The sequence below is a fragment of the Panicum hallii genome, chromosome 6, assembly GCF_002211085.1.
Source record: "Panicum hallii strain FIL2 chromosome 6, PHallii_v3.1, whole genome shotgun sequence".
Lineage (NCBI taxonomy): Eukaryota > Viridiplantae > Streptophyta > Magnoliopsida > Poales > Poaceae > Panicum > Panicum hallii.
Window position 1 is genome coordinate 44,264,010 of NC_038047.1, and position 17,832 is coordinate 44,281,841.

A 17,832-nucleotide genomic window follows, 5' to 3' on the forward strand; every position below is an offset into this window, starting at 1 on the left:
TTAATTATTTACGTGTGTGGGGCTGTCCAGCCGAAGCTAAATTATTTAATCCACAGCAAAAGAAATTAGATAATAATATGGTGAGCTGCTATTTTATCGGATACCCTGATAAGTCCAAGGGATACCGATTCTACTGTCCTGATCGCCTCACTAAGTTCGTTGAGACCAGACAGGCTGTATTCCTAGAGGATGCAGGAATCAGTGGGAGCTTTCCGAGGAGGGAAATTAATCTTGAAGAAATACGGGCTGAGCTTCCCATTCCCGTAATTCAAGAAACAGTAACACCTCAGTTAGTGCCGCTGTTTGTTCCTTCCGTTCAGAGTACACCATCTGATCAGATTACGCCTCCTGTTCAGAGTACTAGTGCTACTCTGCCTGTTGAAGTAGCTCCTGAGCCTGCGAGCGAACAACAAGCTGAGCAAATGGCGCCTAATGCTGAAGATGAGAACCCTGTCGAGGTGCCTCAGGCTGCACCTCAACCAGCACCTCAGCCTGTAGAACCATTAAGAAGATCACAGCGGGCTAGGAAAAAGACAGTTTTCCCTGATTATGAGACATACTTAAGTGAAGATATGTATAATATTAGGAAAGCTGATGATCCGAACACGCTTAAAGAGGCAGTATCATGTGAGAACTCTGCCAAATGAGTTGAGGCCATGGAAGAAGAGCTTAAGTCCATGAGTTCCAATGATGTTTGGGATCTGGTAGATATTCCTAATGGAGTCAAACCAGTAGGCTGTAAATGGGTCTACAAGACTAAACATGATTCTAAAGGGAATGTCGAACGATTCAAAGCAAGGCTTGTAGCCAAAGGTTTTACACAAAGGGAAGAGGTCGATTATAATGAAACTTTCTCCCCTGTGTCTAAGAAAGATTCATTTAGAATCGTTATGGCGCTAGTAACTCATTATGACTTAGAGCTATATCAGATGGATGTCAAAACTGCGTTCCTGAATGGTGACTTGGATGAGACCATCTTCATGGCACAACTGGAAGGTTTTGTTGTGAAGGGCAAGGAACATTTAGGATGCAGACTTAAGAAATCTATTTACGGGCTTAAGCAAGCGTCAAGACAGTGGAACCTTAAATTCGATCAAGTGATTAAGAAATTCGGATTTAAGGAGAATGATGTAGATAATTGTATCTACACTAAGATAAAGGGTGATAAATTTATAGTTCTAGTGCTTTATGTGGATGATATCCTATTAGCGAGCAGCGATAAGCGTATGCTGCATGAGACAAAGGGATTTCTTTCGTCCAATTTTGATATGAAAGATCTTGGTGAAGCCTCTTATGTTCTGGGTATTGAGATACACCGAGATAGGACCAAAGGAGTACTAGGATTGTCTCAAAAGGCATATATTGAGAAAATGCTTAAGAGATTTAATATGGATAAGAGTAAGGCCACACCTGTTCCATTAGCGAAGGGCGATAAGTTTAATGAAGTCCAATGTCCTAAGAACCAATTGGAATCAGATGAAATGAAGGACATACCTTATGCTTCAGCTGTCGGAAGCCTGATGTATGCACAAGTCTGTACGCGTCCTGACTTGGCTTTTGCTACCGGAATGTTTGGAAGATATCAGAAAAATCCCGGGAAGGTCCACTGGGTTGGTGTCAAGAAGGCATTACGTTACTGCCAAGGCACTAAAGACTTCATGCTCACATACAGAAGATCAGATAACCTTGAAGTTGTGGGTTATACTGATGCTGACTTTGCTGGATGCGTGGATAGTAGGAAATCTACGTCAGGATATATTTACACGTTAGCCGGTGGAGCTATATCATGGAAAAGCTCTAAGCAAAGTTTAGTTGCAGCGTCGACGATGCAAGCTGAGTTTGTGGCATGCTATGAAGCAACTGGACAGGCTGTTTGGCTTAAGAATTTTATTCCGGGCCTCAAGGTAATTGACAGCATTACGAAACCTATAACGTTATACTGCGATAATCAGTCTGCAGTATTCTTTTCGAGTAACAACAAGTCAAGTGGTGCTTCCAAACACATTGACCTTAAGTATCGTGTTGTGAAAGAAAGATGCCAGGATCGAACTATTAAGATTGAGCACATAAGAACTAATTCTATGTTAGCGGATCCGCTCACTAAAAGCTTACCACCGAACGTATTTAAGCAGCACGTTACTAATATGGGTTTGGTGGATAGTCTTTAGGTCCTGGTTTAGGGCCATTATAACTCCCAACTAATGAATAAGCGTTCTATCGAGGTGTTTCAGTGAGACTGTGGGTAATGGGGTCCCAGTAGTGCATCAAGCTACTGACGACGCATTGGTCCGGTACTTTCTGTTACTACTAAGGATGAACATTAGTATGATACGAACATTAGCCTTAACCGTTCGATCAAGTGGGAGAATGTTGGAAATAAATTCTGTTAAGATATTGTGATCTTCACTGTTAAGAAAAACATTTAAACCATCTAAACGTGATTAAGGAAACCTAATGATAAAACCCTAATGGGCTGTGATCAGCAGGCCCATTAGGCCTGTTTCCAGAGGCTGGCCCCCAGCCCCACAGTGCCTATGAACATAAGGTCGTGGTTAGCGCCCTAATGACCTAATTAATCTCAATCTAAAATCCTAGCCACCACTAGTCTGATCGCTAAGGCATTGGAGGGGTTTGGAAGGCCAAGCACTCCCGTTGGCGCCCGGAGGACGCCGATTCGCCGCTGCATCTCCTACACCGACAAGAACGCCTACTTCCTCTACGGATCAGGCGTAAATGGCTGCCACCACTGCTAACGCTGGTATAATGATTACTGTTTATTCCGCATTAGATTGATTTGTCATGAACTAGGTTGTGTTAAGATTCTGGATAATTTTACCGTTAATTTTAAGTTTTGGCAAATCTAACGGGCAGCCGTACGTTCCGTTACTCTCCGCCCATTGTTTAAGCTGAAGCTCCCATTCCATGCATCTCGTTTCACTCGGCGACATGCGTTGCATTTGCAGCCACGCACAGAAGGCGGTGGCACTTTGATCCTTCGTGCAATCGATCAAGTGTGTGTTTGTGTATGATCGCCGAGATTTGGAGAAAAAATTCAAAAAAATCTTTAATTCTCAAAGAATTTTTAGAATTTTTTTCTCCAATTTATTCTGTACCAAGCGTAATCGCATGCCCACTAACAGAATCTGTTGAGTTCGTGTAGAAGTTGTTAGAACTAAATTACAGTAGTAATTGTGAGGCAAAAGTTATCCTTTATTCATTGATCACTGGTATTTATACATGTATGAAGGGGTGGAGAAGGGAGGAGATGTCTGTTCAGTAATGATCGTGGCCGTTGGTGAAGTAACTGCCACGATCAGCGCCTGTGATTTCTCCCATCCTTTTCTTGATGATCAACTGATCATATATTGTAACAGAAGTCATGCATACGAGAGCAAAGGGTCCTAATCATCTCATGAAGCACAACGACAGCATATGACAACCAAGCCACTTGTTGCAGATGAGGCAAATGCCAGAGCGCCTTACACAGCAATTTTTACAGAAGACTTTTGCTGGCAATTCGCCACCTTTATGTGTTACAGATTTGTCACCAATATACAGTGCCACTCCACTCTCCAAACCACACCGGGGTTATGCTCCTACGCTGTTAAATACCATGCGTGGGCGCTAGTATACCACACTAAAGTATGCCTACTCTAGCCTAATCTGCGCTAGAATCTCCGGGCAACCGCTCGTGCAGCCGGAAGATGAGCCGTGATTTCGTCATCTGAGGTTCCCTCTCCAGGGCACAGATCACATCCTTCACAGAGATCGTCCGTTGCGGTCCTGCAAATGGCGTCCTGCCAGGTCTTTTCATGCCTCCTGAAACCAAAAGTTGAAACTTTTTTGCAATGACTGTTTTGGATTTACAAAAAGAAAGGTTGATGGAGGTCATGCCCATGACATTGCTACTTTACCAGTCCCAAATGCTGCAGAATGGCTCCTCTTTGAACCTTCCTGGTTTTCGCCGAGACCTTTTCCGAATTTGGATAACGACCTGGGACCTTGTCCTTTACCTGGCTGCGAAGCAGCAGCCACATCAAGGCCTTCTCGCTTCTGCCTGGCTTGTTCAGCCATCAGCTGCCACTTCGAGAGCATATCACTTCCTCCAACTGCTTGCCGAGCAGCAACGTTCGCCGCATTCGTTCTCATCTTATCATCTTCTTCCTTGTTGGGCTGTGCGAGGTTAAGGATTCAGGAAATGGAGAAAAGTCACAGCTGAGATATCACAGTGGAAAAGTTACCTTCACATTCTTTGGGCGACTTTCCTCTTTTTCCTTTTCCAACTCTGCAGCACCAGTACCATCAGCCTACAAGAAAGGATTTAGTTAATCAAATTGACCATCTTATACTTGAGTTCACCATGGTCAAATAATGAAGAAAACTCCCAGAAACTTAACAAACACAGTGGAGACTGGAGAGTAGCGTGCCATAAAAGACCAAGCTTCTGGTATAGTTGAAACAAACCACGGCAGATTTATATTCAAACAAGCTTGTTAAGTATAGGCAAGACATAGGTACCAAAACTGAAACCAAATTCAGAAAATGTAGAATCACTAAACCTTGGTATAGTTGAAATACAAATGAAATTGATGAACGATGAATATGTGTGTGCATGGGTCTGTGTAAACAATATACAATTCCAAGTTTCCAACAGTGTATAGTTACACGTTTAAGACTAGTATAAAGTAGTCAGCTACTATGAGATTTAAGTTTCAAGCAAATTTACACTAACTCGAAACAAATGGGGTTTATGAAATACCTCAGTTTGCTTCTTGTTCTTGTCAGCTTCTTCTGCTTGTTTTTTATCCCACTCTTCCTTAGCTTTCTGGTTCATTTGCAAAATTTGACGGCCAACATCTGAAGTAATAACTAGTCGATGCCCGGTCTTTTCAGTGTCAATTCTCTAACAGAAATAAGAATTGTTAGTATCACAAATAGGGAACTATGGCACTATGCCATTATCGGATGCTTTGGAACAAAAGACAAAATAAACCTGTTTTGAGACTCGTATGAGAGTACTTATGAATCTTCGCAATCGCTCCTCCACACACTACGAAAGAGTTGAAGTTATATAGATATTGCAAGATTGTTCATGAAATCTTAAGGATAACTCACCATTGATAAACAATGTTCAACATCAATATTAACATTCTTCATATTGCATTTCCGAGCTGTCAAAAACATGTGTTCTGTTAATCTTGCCATTAAAGTTTATATAGGATGGTTTCACATTTTTTATAAGTTCAAAGAAATTAACCTATTTCTGCTAGTTTCTTCAGGAGTGGGCCCTTCCATAGGAAAAGCTTTTCTTCTTCTTCCTGTGCAATTCTTCTTGCTTCTTGTGAGGCAAGGCTCTCTTCCTTTGGGGCAGAGAGTAGCTGTTCCTCCTCCTCCTGTCAAGAAAGAAGGTATCAACAAAATGCAAAAAACAGATTAAACGGGTGCACAAATTTGACACCAACAACACACGTGATGCACTGGGCTGAAAGCTCAGAGAATGCAGGAGATGGTGTGTGAGTTGTGACACTTTGAAGATACACAAGAAAAAAGTTGTCCCGTATGCAAGATTAGAAGATTATTTTGGAACATTTTTGTGGTCCAACTGACATAGGATGAGCAATCCCAAATTGAGCAGCAAATGCACACTGATGTCATAACATGTAAAAATACACTCATGGAAAATTTAATGCCTAATTCATCCCTATGTGATAAAGACTAAAGATGATGTAGTTCTTGTCCTTTTGATACTCTACAGGATGAAAGAAACTGATATATAATTTACCAAGTACATCTAACATCACATCTGCTACATCATGGTTATGTAGCAGATGTGAAGAGTGCAACCACAATTTTTTTACAAATAGAGTCAATATCCATCAGGAAGAATGTTATTTCTGCATGGAAGATAGCTTAGCCTAATATTAACATTAACCAGAGATGGGCATACCCTAATATTAACACCACTAACAGCAGTGACATCATTAAGTTGATCAATGCTTTGTTCCTGGAAGGCTCCAGATGTCTTCTGCTTTTTGCTGACGACAAAAGAGAACTTTGCTTAGGCATATCCACAAAATGTAAGTAGTATAGTACATTTAGACTTCAGTTAACATTTTTATTTAAAAAAACCTTGAAGACTGCGTAGTGCCTGCTGCTTCTGATGATTTCTTCTGCCCACCCGATTTCTTATTACTCTTCGCACCTCCACTAGCATTCGATGTAGATGAGTTTGGGGGTCCCTGACAAGACAGAAAGATGAGTCATATACAAATTACATGCAAACTGGCATCAAACAATTGCATAGTTGTCATTAAGTATGAAAGACATGCAAAAATCTGTAGTCCTACATAAAAAAGGGAACAAGTGTGATCACACAGAGGGGAAACAGTCCTACTACTATTTCATGTCTAAATAAATTATCAAATGTTTATCATTAAAAAAATGCATTTGGACTTCACCCCATCTGGATGAAGGCTGTAACGAGGCAAATGGAACTCATAGCTGGGAGTTTGGCTGACAACAGAACTAACAATTGGAATATTATATACGTGACTATATATCAAGTGATTCTGCATGGGTTCATTTGCTATTACAAAGCCTCTCATTTGTAACTACTGCAAAAGCAAATGCTCTCAGAAGTCAGAAGTTTTAACATACTACACTATACTGAAATTTGACCTAGAAAATATGACCTTATTAGATCTATTTACAAGGCAACATGCATGTTTTACTGTCTAGACCCTTATTCCCTGCCAGTTCAACCAACACCAAGAAGCTTGCTTCATAACCATATGCCAAATTTACAGTCCTGAAACTATCCTGCATGCAACAACTGGAACCTATGCAATAGATGCCCAACCAGCCAACACTGTCAAACTATATGGTGCTTAAATGTTGGCAAATGACCCAAATAATGGTGGTCTGGGGTTGGTATTTGTCTGAAATTCAGAATAAGAACAAAACTTAACTCCAGGACACTACAATGGGTCCAATATTCCAAACCTTGATTATAGCAAATACGCTAATAAATCAAAGTGCTGGGTATCCTAGGTGAGTCAATGCACAAACTTCTATTCGAAAAATAATGAGTGACCTAGCAAACATACATTTTGAATTACTATTTCTGTTTATTTTTGCATTAAATGGGAAATTCTAATGAGAGAAAAATATGGAGTATATAATACAAATTGCATAAATGAGATTTACCTGATGTCTCACATTATTCAAAGTTCATATTTAAAGCAACCGAAACATATTGGCATCTAGATGTAATTAGCTTGTGCCATATCAAAGCGAGGTTAAATGATGAATTAGGTGGATTCACCTGCTTTCCTTTAGCTGAAGAATTTCCTGCGCCAACAGTGCGGGCCTTGCCAGCAGATTCATAGTTTTGCTTTGCGTTAGCATTTGGAGGGAGAGTATTGGTTTTCAACTCCTTGTTTTGATGCATTTGCCATGCAACTGCATTGTGCTGCATCATTGGATGAGTAGGGGGAGGGGCAACTTTCGCAGGAGGCATTCCATGAGCATGCATGGAAGGCTGTGTTTCTGGAACTGGATTTGATGGCCTAAGAGAACCAGTGATTGACCGAGGATAACCCTGGGCACCAGGATTACTTGCTCCATATATTTGCTGTGAGGCCTGCTGGAATTGAGTGGGTTGATGCTGTTTGTTCTTTGTTTGCAATGAAACTGCTGAGTTCATTCTAGGTGGTTGATTCGGTATAGCATTTGGTACCTTTGCATCAGGATCTGGGTTGGGGTTATCATGAGAAAGATGTTGTGTGCTAGTTTGCGCTTGAGTGCCTGACTGTGGTGCAAAAGCCTGAGGTGAAGATGGCACCTGATTTTTCTGACCCTGGTTGGATGGTCCAGGTGAACGAACTTTCTGATCATGTAACTGTGCTGAACCACTGGAAGGCATCTGCTGTGCTGACGCTTGAGAGAATAAAGAATGCTGACTTGGATTTGCCTGGTTATTTCTTTGTGCCTGGGCTTGCATCTGTTAAAAAATGTTCAAGAAAAACAAATAAACACATGAAATATTCATCATAGAATTGAATCACTCGCTATACATTCTGATTTAGAACGCTATCAAACTTGATGTGCAGCCATTTGTTAAGGAAACAAAAGGAAGCAATGAAGTTTATGCAATTCATTCACCTGTAGAAAAACTTTATGGGCTGCCTGCTTGAGCATTTGATCCCCAACAATATTCCTGATCACTCTTAAGAAATCATCTTTGTGGACTTCATTACGCTATAACATGGAACAATACAGTTGCGTTAGTTTATGGTGCAAACACTTGGTGCTAAGAGTGTTCTTTGATCCTTTGTCCCTGTTGTTTCATCTGCTACCTCCACATAGGAACAAACTAGTGGAAACAAGAGAAAAAATGTGCTTTCTCATCATGCATTTACTTTGTTTTGGTGACACATGTAGCTAAGGAAATGCAGACCTTGAAGTAATCTACATTGTTATGCACATGGCTTTCTTTCTCCACTAAATTAGCAACGAAAGCATACTTAAACTATATGGAACGATATCAGTGATATGAACAGTTGGATACTGACATGCTCTCCACCATACTACTTGGATCACCTTTTATATGGCATTTTGTACATTAAATGTATACTGTGAAAGTAAATTTCATAAAAGGAATATTGTGGTCCAAATTTATATGGTCAACCTACATAATTTCCATATCAATGGTCAAAACTAGTATTTCATGACTACATGGATTCTAAGTTGACATAATTTAGCAACAGCAGGAGTACACGTTCAAACAAATAACAGGTGCCATATGTAGCCGATCAATTTGTGCATGGACCATGGCAAATAACAACAGAGGAGTAAAAACACACCCTAAGTTTTGCCCATACAGTTTGAAGTTGCATGTCTTTGTCTCTGTCAAGATGTGCCTGTAGGATAGGAATTAACATATTAAATGGTATAGATGGCCCTTTCCTTGTATCCTGGGCACCAGATGGTGCTTGTGGGCCAACAACTTGCTTTGCATTCTGCTGAACTACTGAGGGCTGAGCTACATCGACCTTGGAAACTGAAAAACTCTGCTGACCAAAACTCCCTGTTTCTTTCTCAGCTAACTGGAAGCTATTTGTTTCAGCCTGTTGCAGTCGACTTTCTGGCTGAAATTGTTGTAGCTGTGGATTCTGTTGCTCTGCTTGGACAGGTTGTTCACCTTTTGAACCTTCAGTTACTAGTTCTGATTTGGAGAACTGATCTGTTGTGTTCATATGTGGTTGCCCTGCTTGTTGACTTGCATGGACACTTACTTCCTGCTCTGTTGCTTGCAGCTGACCATCTGTAGCTTGTGACATAGCAATGTTATCCTGGTGCAAAGAACCTGGTGCGGAAGCGCATAATTTTATTATCACCGAAAACAGGTGGTAACATCATATTACTGAAAAGCTCTGAGTTGTAGGTTTTTTTTCTGAACATGAAGCTTAAATATGGGATAAAAGATATAGTAAAGAAGTATTGTCAGGTCCAGTGGTCCTAAAAAAGGGAGGGTCGAAAGTGCCAAGATATCATAATACAATAGCTTAGCAACACAGCATCATCAACAAACACATCCACAGGGAGAGGAAAATGCTACCCCTGAAACATAGACAAGGATCATTCCTTCCGTATTTACTACAGAACTGATTCATTAGACATACCATGGATCGTATCACTGTGTATCATGCTAATCATGATTGTTTCCTGTGGTCCGGGACAATGTTGTGAAGCCATTGCCTAATCATCATCAGATGGCCCAGATTGATGACTACTCGTGTCCAACTCAACTAGCTAAGCAAGGGGCCCAAGCCTGCCTCATCAAGCAGACATCAGATGGCACTGTCTAAGTGTTAAATGGCAACTTGCCTGGGACCTAGGCCACTCTAAGGAAGGATGGGGTATAGAAGTGTGAAGATTAGAGTCCAGAACTGATCTGGTCAGCTCAGCACCTCAGCTGTGTTCTGACTTCAGAGAAAATTCCAAGACTGTACTATTATGGACTACAGCAAATACCAGCCACTTCATCCCCCACCACCACCAAAAAAAAAAAGCCAAGGTTTCCTACTCTCAAAAATAAAAGGCAACACAAGCCACTCAAGGTTTCCTACTTTAACAAGCTCCAAACAAAGGGAAGACCTCGACACACCCAACCAATATTTTAGTTTTCACACGGTGCCCAATGAACCCAACAGCAACAAGACATCATGAACTCCAACCACAACTGCTCCCACAGTAACTGAAAGCATATCAATACACCATAATTGCACAAACAGACGAAGAAAAAAAAAAGGGGAAGATCTTTGCACACTACTCAATCTCGGAATTTCACAGCACCTTGCTGCAGCTAAGCCAGCATTGGGGTACCAGGGTTCAGTTAAAACAAAGCCCTATAAGTTCTGGAAAATAAACTAACTGCCATCATCACGCCCGCTCCTCCAGACTGCAAAGAAGATTTGGACTTGATTGGCCACAACAAGCGAAGGTGCGATCCTGCGGAGCAATAGGCTATCTAGGGATTCCTTACTATAAGAACAAAGTGAAACGCAGTCAAGGTGGATTTCCATCTCGCGCGGTCGCGCCAGTACACAGAACAGGAGCAATAGGCTATCCTGAGGATGATGATTTCTTCGAGGTGGGCAACGTGCCTTGCTTGGGCGTAAGGGGGAGGGAGCCTCAAGGTGTCCGCATGGGGTCAGCAGAGAGTAACCACAGCGAGCCAGGGGGCGAGCGGGGGAGCTGTTGGTGGTATTGCGTGACCTTGCCTTGCATCACCACGCTGCCACAGGGGAAAGTGTTGCTTTGCTCAAAAATTCCCTCTGTAGAGACAAGGCTAAAAATTACCTAGCAGCTCACAAATTAACTGCAAGGAACAACTGACATTTAGCAGCTCAATGACCTCAGCCAAACATCAATAGCAGCAGTAGCAGTACACTGGACAACTTTACTAGCAGTAGAATCCAATACCTCAAAAATCCTCAAAGATCCGGAGGCGTGGGGAGCGCCAGCCGACCAGCGAGGACGGGCGGTCCGGCGGCGAGAGGAGCAGATTCCACGGCGCGGGGGCTCCGGCGGCCTGAGGGCCCCGTCGAGATGGCGTGGCTCCTGCGAGGCGCTACGCCAGCGAGACGAGGGGCTGCTCCGGCGAGGTGAGGAGAATCCGCCGAGCTGGGGCCTCGCCGCCTGGGCAACCGGGGCGGAGTGGGGAGTCGAGTTGGGGCCTTGGGGGGCGTGGGGCGGACTGAGGGTGTTCCTGGGAGGTGCCGGCTGGGTCCCGCCTTGGGGAGGGTGCGCTGGACTGGGGGGAGGGAGGCAGGCGGTGGCGGATTGGTGGAGACGGCGGCGTGTCGCGTTGCAACTCGCAAGCGAGTCGATGGGGGAAGCGCTCCAGCTTCCAAACGAGCCCCCGAGTTTAAAATTTAATCCTATCATATCACATATTTAGACATTAACTATAAGTATTAAATTTAAGCTTATCCGTGCGGTGCCCAGCGGGAGACAAGACAGGGGCGGTGCCCAGCAAAGCCGTGCGGCGGGGGGGGGGGGGGGGGGGGGGGGGCGGCGCCGGCGCGGGGGCCAGGGGCTGGCGCGCGCTCGCCGGTCGCCGGTCGCCGGCCGGCGCTCGCGTCCGCGTGGGAGACGAGCCGTTCCGTTCCACCGAACAGCGGTAAAAGTAGAACCGCTCCATTCCATTTCCACACTCATGCCAGACCCTTAATTACGTCCGCCCGTTCGAAAAATAAAATCCCGTAAATCGAATCCCGGGCTAGCAATTCCGTAGGCGCTAGGCCTTTTAGGAAAGTTGGGTAGAGTCGTAAAGTTGCGGCCGCCAGCCCGCCAGCCAACGAGCGTAATCTCACGCTCGGTTCAGAGCTGCAACGAACTCCCTCGGCCATATCGCCGCTGCTCCTATATTATCCCTTTCCTGCCCGTCTCTTAATCTCACCCCTCTCTCGTTTCTCGGTCTCAACTCGCTAAATCGGAAAATGGGAGAATGATGCAACTTGTGTAATCATGCTCGGGCTTAGCAGCACACGTTTCTTCCGCTTTTTGTAAGCTTTTCAGGGTGAGCAGCAGGTTGGTATGCTCTTGAATCAGGCATGGCCATGATGCTGCTGGCCCGCAGCCTACGCTCCAGCCTCCGCCCGCCGCTTGCCTCTGCGGCGGCGGCGTTCTCCTCGGCGTCGGCGGCCGCGGCGGAGGCGGAGCGGGCGATACGGGACGGGCCGCGGAACGACTGGAGCCGACCCGAGATCCAGGCCGTTTACGACTCCCCGCTCCTCGACCTCCTCTTCCACGGGGTACGTACACCCTCCTGGGCTGAACACTCGCGATCCCAAAATCCCGCCGTTAATCCTCTGGTAGTGCTCGTGTTTGGTACTGGATTAGTGGTGGCACCGGAAATTTTGCGAAAGATTCTGTCTTTAAGCTTCCGGGCGCTGAAGGCCATAGATTTGCTGCTAAGGTGTACATTTACGTTTCTTTGGGCTGTGAAGGCTGGATTTGGAGTGTCCGAGGTGAAGCCTTCCTTCTCTCAGATGCTCGCTAAATGTAATTTTTGCTGTTGCCTAAGTGGAGGTTGGAGAAGTGGAGATTGCTACATAGTTGCAGCTTGGGTATAATTGCAAAAGGTTTCATTGTGGGAGGATTCCTTGTGCTCGTGGCAGTAAGCGATAGCGATTGACACTTCAGCTCTGCTGGGATTTGTCATGAGGACAGTGGATATTTCTATTTGTTTTATCAAGATATATCTGAACATGACACCTTTATGTTAGCTGTGCTGGTGGATGTTTTTCAGCATTCCCATCCATGTTTATCCTTCTCTTGATGGATTTAGTAGACTAATAATATTGATATGACACTCATTTCTTTGTATGATGCTAATAAGCACCAGCTTTGTCACTTTGGGCCTTAGGATCTTTTAGCAGTGGGAAGACCTGATTTATTGACAGTGATGTCAACTTTATTGGGTTTATTTTTACTTAGCGTACAGGATTTTCCACTCATGATCTATAAACACTGAAATGAGACCACTGGTAAAAAGTATTATAAGTAGTAGCATATTACAATGGTTGCGTTTTGGAGCCTTGTTGGTTATTTAGAGTTTTGTAAATTGATGACGCCGTTTCAGTATGTAAAAGTTTGAGCTTATTGCCCGTGCAAGAAAAGATATCAGATGATGTGTACTGCGGTATTGTCATATAAAGAAATTGTTGTGTTTATATAGACGTAGGTGTCAGTTTTTGAGTCTATAAAAGTGTGAGTTATTTATGATCCATCTGTAGTGTTGGTAGGAAGGTACTCCCCTCAAGGGCATTAAAAGGTATAGTGTGGAAATTCACAGCAACCATTTCTTTAAGGTGTTTTTTTTGGGTCATCCCTCGTTGTGGTTTTGGATAGTTGGGATTGCAGGTAATGCAAGGTTTCACTTTCAGATATAGATGAGAAGCTTTTCTAAGATCCGCCTCTAGTAGGCTGTTGAATCTTCTCATACCTATTGGGCAAGTTTTAAAAGTATCACATAATCCTGTAGAGAAAGTAAATATATAAGTTTACAGTTTATACTGCTACAAATTTCTAAAGTTTGATGCTACCTATAAGAAAGGCTAGTTCTTATTTTAAACCATGAAATGAAGATCATGCTTCAGGCATGATGATTCATTGTTAGGCAAGTATTGCAGGATAGTCTGATAAATGCAAGTCAATAGAAAATTTGGCATGACTAATGCCCAATTAAATATGTTTGATCACAGTAACATATTCATTTGGTGTGTTGAACGATTACATTCGTGCATCTTGATCCATCATGGATTGTAAGCATTTACTCCACAGATTACTAGTCTGTAAAAAGGAATAGATATATAAAAAAGTGAAACAATTCAAATGATGTATTATTCTGCTGAAGAACACCATGTTCCTTTACCATATCGGTTTACCTGTAAGGCTGTAATGGAGCATTTAGCATTCATGTGACCATGTCACCACGCCGTTTGTTCTTCTCATTATTGAGCAAATATTTATGTTTTCAGGCTCAGGTCCACAGAAATGTTCACAAATTCAGAGAAGTGCAGCAGTGCACACTTCTTTCAATTAAGACTGGTGGGTGCAGTGAAGATTGTTCTTACTGCCCTCAGTCATCAAGATACAATACTGGATTGAAGGCCCAAAAATTGATGAACAAAGATGCTGTCTTAGAAGCAGCAAAAAAGGTACTGTTTGTGTAATAATTGGCTGGGAGGTGAACAAGTTCACTTTGGCTGTTGTTTTTGAGCTGCTGCAAAGTGGCAATAAAACCTTGTATTTTTCTTGTTTTGTAGACTTTACTATAGCTCATAGTTTTGTGTTGTATTATTATTGTTTCGGTCCACCACTCTATATATTGTTACATCTTCTAACCTATTGTTGCACAGGCAAAAGAGGCTGGGAGCACCCGTTTTTGCATGGGAGCTGCATGGAGAGAAACCATCGGCAGGAAAACAAATTTCAACCAGATTCTTGAATATGTCAAGGAAATAAGGTATTCACTGGAATCTTATATTACTACCATAGAACTATGGTATATGGTGCAAGTTCTGCATAACCATGCACATGTTCTCTTCTAGGTCGATGTTCTGTTATTATGTCTTACTCGGCTAGTTTTTGTACTTGTTTGGAACAAGATAGCATTGTCTATTAACTTTACGATGTAGTACAGGTCGCTGACTTAAGGCCTTAATGCATGGAATATGATGAACAATAATTTTTTTTCTGCATTATTATTTTTATTTTAACATTTAAGCATGCATTGGATAACTAACTTTGCAGGGGTATGGGCATGGAGGTCTGTTGCACGCTAGGCATGATAGAGAAACAGCAAGCTGAAGAACTCAAGAAGGCTGGACTTACAGCATATAATCATAACCTAGACACATCAAGAGAGTATTATCCCAACATCATTACCACAAGATCATATGATGATAGACTGCAGACTCTTCAGCATGTCCGCGAAGCTGGAATAAGCATCTGCTCAGGTGATTATCTGAAGTCACTGGTGTTTCTAGCTTTCTTCATGTGAGGGCTGTCCTTCAAAATAAGTGTTCCTCTTCTCGCTTACAGAAACCTGGGATATATATGTCTTCAATATAAAAAATTTGGTGCACCATTCTTTCGTTCAGGTGGAATAATTGGTCTTGGCGAAGCAGAGGAGGACCGTGTAGGGTTGTTGCATACACTGGCCACCTTGCCTGCACACCCAGAGAGTGTTCCTATCAATGCATTGGTTGCTGTAAAAGGAACGCCTCTTGAGGATCAGAAGGTATTCTGTACTGTTCATTGTTTTTTCACTTTATGTGCTTGTAGCTAGTATTTGAGCAGCCTGTATTTCGCACACGGAAAAAAAGGCATGCAACTCTGTAGTCTATATAGTACAAGTCTAGGTAGCAGTAGCACATTGTGAAACTGCAGTGTGCAGTATATCCGGGTTTAAGATTATACATGCTGATTTTTTGGGATATCTTTTTGTCCTAACCAAAGTTCTACATCAGCCTGTAGAGATCTGGGAAATGATCCGCATGATCGCCACTGCCCGGATCGTGATGCCAAAGGCAATGGTGAGGCTCTCAGCAGGTCGCGTGCGGTTCTCCATGCCAGAGCAAGCGCTCTGCTTCCTTGCTGGGGCCAACTCCATCTTTGCTGGCGAGAAGCTCCTCACGACAGCAAACAACGACTTCGATGCGGACCAGGCGATGTTCAAGATCCTCGGCCTAATTCCCAAGGCCCCAAGCTTCGGCGATGAAGAGGCTGCCGCTCCTGCAGACACCGAGAAGTCTGAGCAAGCCGCTTCAATGTAAAACGTCATTACAGAATTTGTGCATCAAGCCGCTTTAATGTAAAACTTCATTATAGATTGTGTGTCACAGTTAGTGCAAAACTAGCACTGTTGTTGCAGCTAAAGCATTATATTGTAGAAACCAATACATTGTCTCGTCGCTTGAGACTGATTAGGACTAAATAGAGAATGACAATATGTCATGTATTTCAGTTAGTAGCTTCAACCTCTGATCCCTCTCGATGCAGCGCCACTGAGCATTAGTCATCTGACGGCTGTGAACATCTGGGACTGATTCTTGTAACGTCAGGAGTTCAGGATTGTGGTTGGTAGCTTGCTGCATGCTTGTGCGTGTACTATAGCATGACACGGGCAGACGGGTGGTGTCAATCGTCAAATCATGTACGTTGGAGCCGTGCTGCGCATGGCATGCTGTGGTCCATAGATTGTAACAAACACCGGCATCATCGCTTGAAGGGACGTGCAGAATACCATAGTCATTGGTCTGTCGGTCATGATCGGTGAAGCTTACCATACACAATTTGTATCTTATTTGACAGTAGTTATGTCTCGGAAGATTTAGGGGTGGTTTGGCTAGATCTTTGGGTTCGCCACAGCTCTCTTTGGCAACTTGAAGCCTTGACTTGAATAGAGGTAGCCAGTGTTGGGTTCTTAGCCACAAGTTGGTTAGGCCAAACTATTTTCTAATCAAGTAATCAAGGTCCCTATGTGGCATAGTCACAACAAGTTGTAGGAAGATTCATTTGGACATTGTATTTTGCGTTTCAATTTTATTCACCATGTTTATGATACATTAGGCAAAAAAAAATTGGCAAGCTTCAGTTATCTTTAGCGTACAAACCAAACACCTTTAGCGTATTTATTTGTGGCCTAACTATAGGCACTTTCATAAACTATTGCTATACATTTGAATATTAGCTCACAAGTGGGTTTCATATCACCGAATTAATAACATATCAAAGTGCTATTTGAGGTGTGTGTTTTTTACTTCGTGAACAAGGAGAAAACATTATGTTCTTTCCCCCTCTTAAAAAAAAACCTTGTATTCCATTTCTCGCGGTCCATGATACTAGGCTAAATAAAAGAAGCATGCTAATTTTATATTTGTTGTCACCTAAATTTTTCATCTTAAATTTTAGCTCTGGCTCAACAAAGATAATAAATTCAAACAATAGGCAACATTTTGCGACGAGGATTGGATGACTACAACTCCACCTTATTAACGCACTAACTTACACATAAGCATTTTTAGTTGCCGTTTTAGTGTTTCATTTTGTTCCTATATTATTAGGAGACTAGATTGCTACGACTTTATTTTAACTTGTAAATTATAATAATTTCTAAGTCGCAATACACGACAAGAAAGTTTCTTTTATCAAGCGAAATGTGGTAGGATGCGCGCACATGGCCATTTTGTGTGGTGTTTGTACATGTTCCTTCAAATCTAAATATTTGAAAATTGGCATGAAATAAGGCAATTCAGGGTTGAAAAAGGTAGTATCTCGTTCCTTCACAATCTCACACATGTTCATGACGCTTTAATTTAAACCAACTTTCTTCCCGTTTAGACTTTTACGCTTGCGGTTCCAGATGCTAAATATACACTCCGTAAGTTCTAAAAACTCACGGTCGATCCGTCTCCCTAACACTCTATCTCCCTCTTTTTTTTCTCTTCAGCTTCCCGTTTCCCTTGCGCAAAGCGGCGGCGACCTCCCCCGGGCGAGCTCGCGGCGCGCGGAGGCGGCGGCGATCTCCCCGGGCGAGATTGCGGCCGGCGGCGGTTCACAGACATAAATGAAGTTCACTCGAACTAGACGAGTCAAACCGTGAAGGAAACGAAGAGCCAGCGCGACGCCTTAGCTTTCGGTTAACCCCGTCCTCTAACCATGATTCCTTTCCCAAATCACCCCCTCTCGCGGCGACGGCGTATAGAAAACCCAAAAGGAAACGCCATTAAAAAAACGCAGCCCACCATTACGGTGCCG

The 17,832-nt window shown here is 43.0% G+C and overlaps 2 protein-coding genes across 8 annotated transcripts; one reads left to right on the forward strand and one right to left on the reverse strand.

Annotated features, from left to right (window-relative positions):
• Positions 1-3,431: 3,431 nt before the first annotated feature.
• Positions 3,432-11,379, reverse strand: LOC112896944 (transcription initiation factor TFIID subunit 4b-like). 7 transcript variants are annotated; one of them, XM_025965074.1, is made up of 14 exons: positions 10,987-11,359; positions 8,865-9,367; positions 8,164-8,259; positions 7,739-8,002; positions 7,325-7,642; positions 6,130-6,239; positions 5,948-6,035; positions 5,258-5,393; positions 5,116-5,171; positions 4,994-5,050; positions 4,760-4,903; positions 4,242-4,307; positions 3,915-4,173; positions 3,432-3,819 (listed from the first exon to the last, which is right to left on the reverse strand). In XM_025965074.1, exons 2-14 carry the CDS (start codon positions 9,339-9,341, stop codon positions 3,659-3,661), a joined length of 2,232 nt encoding a protein of 743 aa, XP_025820859.1. In that variant the 5' UTR covers positions 9,342-9,367; positions 10,987-11,359; the 3' UTR covers positions 3,432-3,658. The 7 variants fall into 7 exon arrangements, with proteins under 7 accessions (XP_025820859.1, XP_025820858.1, XP_025820857.1 ...); XM_025965073.1 differs by having other exon boundaries at positions 7,325-7,645; XM_025965071.1 differs by adding an exon at positions 10,668-10,838 and having other exon boundaries at positions 3,659-3,819; positions 7,325-8,002; positions 10,987-11,366.
• Positions 11,380-11,686: 307 nt separating this feature from the next.
• Positions 11,687-16,093, forward strand: LOC112897115 (biotin synthase, mitochondrial-like). Its single transcript, XM_025965313.1, has 6 exons — positions 11,687-12,320; positions 14,049-14,228; positions 14,430-14,536; positions 14,824-15,029; positions 15,174-15,313; positions 15,543-16,093. The coding sequence occupies exons 1-6, from the start codon at positions 12,120-12,122 to the stop codon at positions 15,846-15,848; spliced, it is 1,140 nt and encodes a 379-aa protein (XP_025821098.1). The 5' UTR covers positions 11,687-12,119; the 3' UTR covers positions 15,849-16,093.
• The last annotated feature ends 1,739 nt before the right edge of the window (positions 16,094-17,832 follow it).

Coding starts and splice junctions, on each gene's coding strand:
- LOC112896944 (XM_025965072.1), bottom strand. CDS start 9,341: ATGTCACAAGCTACAGATGGTCAGCTGCAAGCAACAGAGCAGGAAGTA. Junction 6,036..6,129: donor GGCACTACGCAGTCTTCAAG/GTTTTTTTAAAT, acceptor TTTTGTCGTCAG/CAAAAAGCAGAAGACATCTG. Junction 5,051..5,115: donor TTGAACATTGTTTATCAATG/GTGAGTTATCCT, acceptor ACTCTTTCGTAG/TGTGTGGAGGAGCGATTGCG.
- LOC112897115 (XM_025965313.1), top strand. CDS start 12,120: ATGGCCATGATGCTGCTGGCCCGCAGCCTACGCTCCAGCCTCCGCCCG. Junction 14,229..14,429: donor TCTTAGAAGCAGCAAAAAAG/GTACTGTTTGTG, acceptor ATTGTTGCACAG/GCAAAAGAGGCTGGGAGCAC. Junction 14,537..14,823: donor GAATATGTCAAGGAAATAAG/GTATTCACTGGA, acceptor CTAACTTTGCAG/GGGTATGGGCATGGAGGTCT.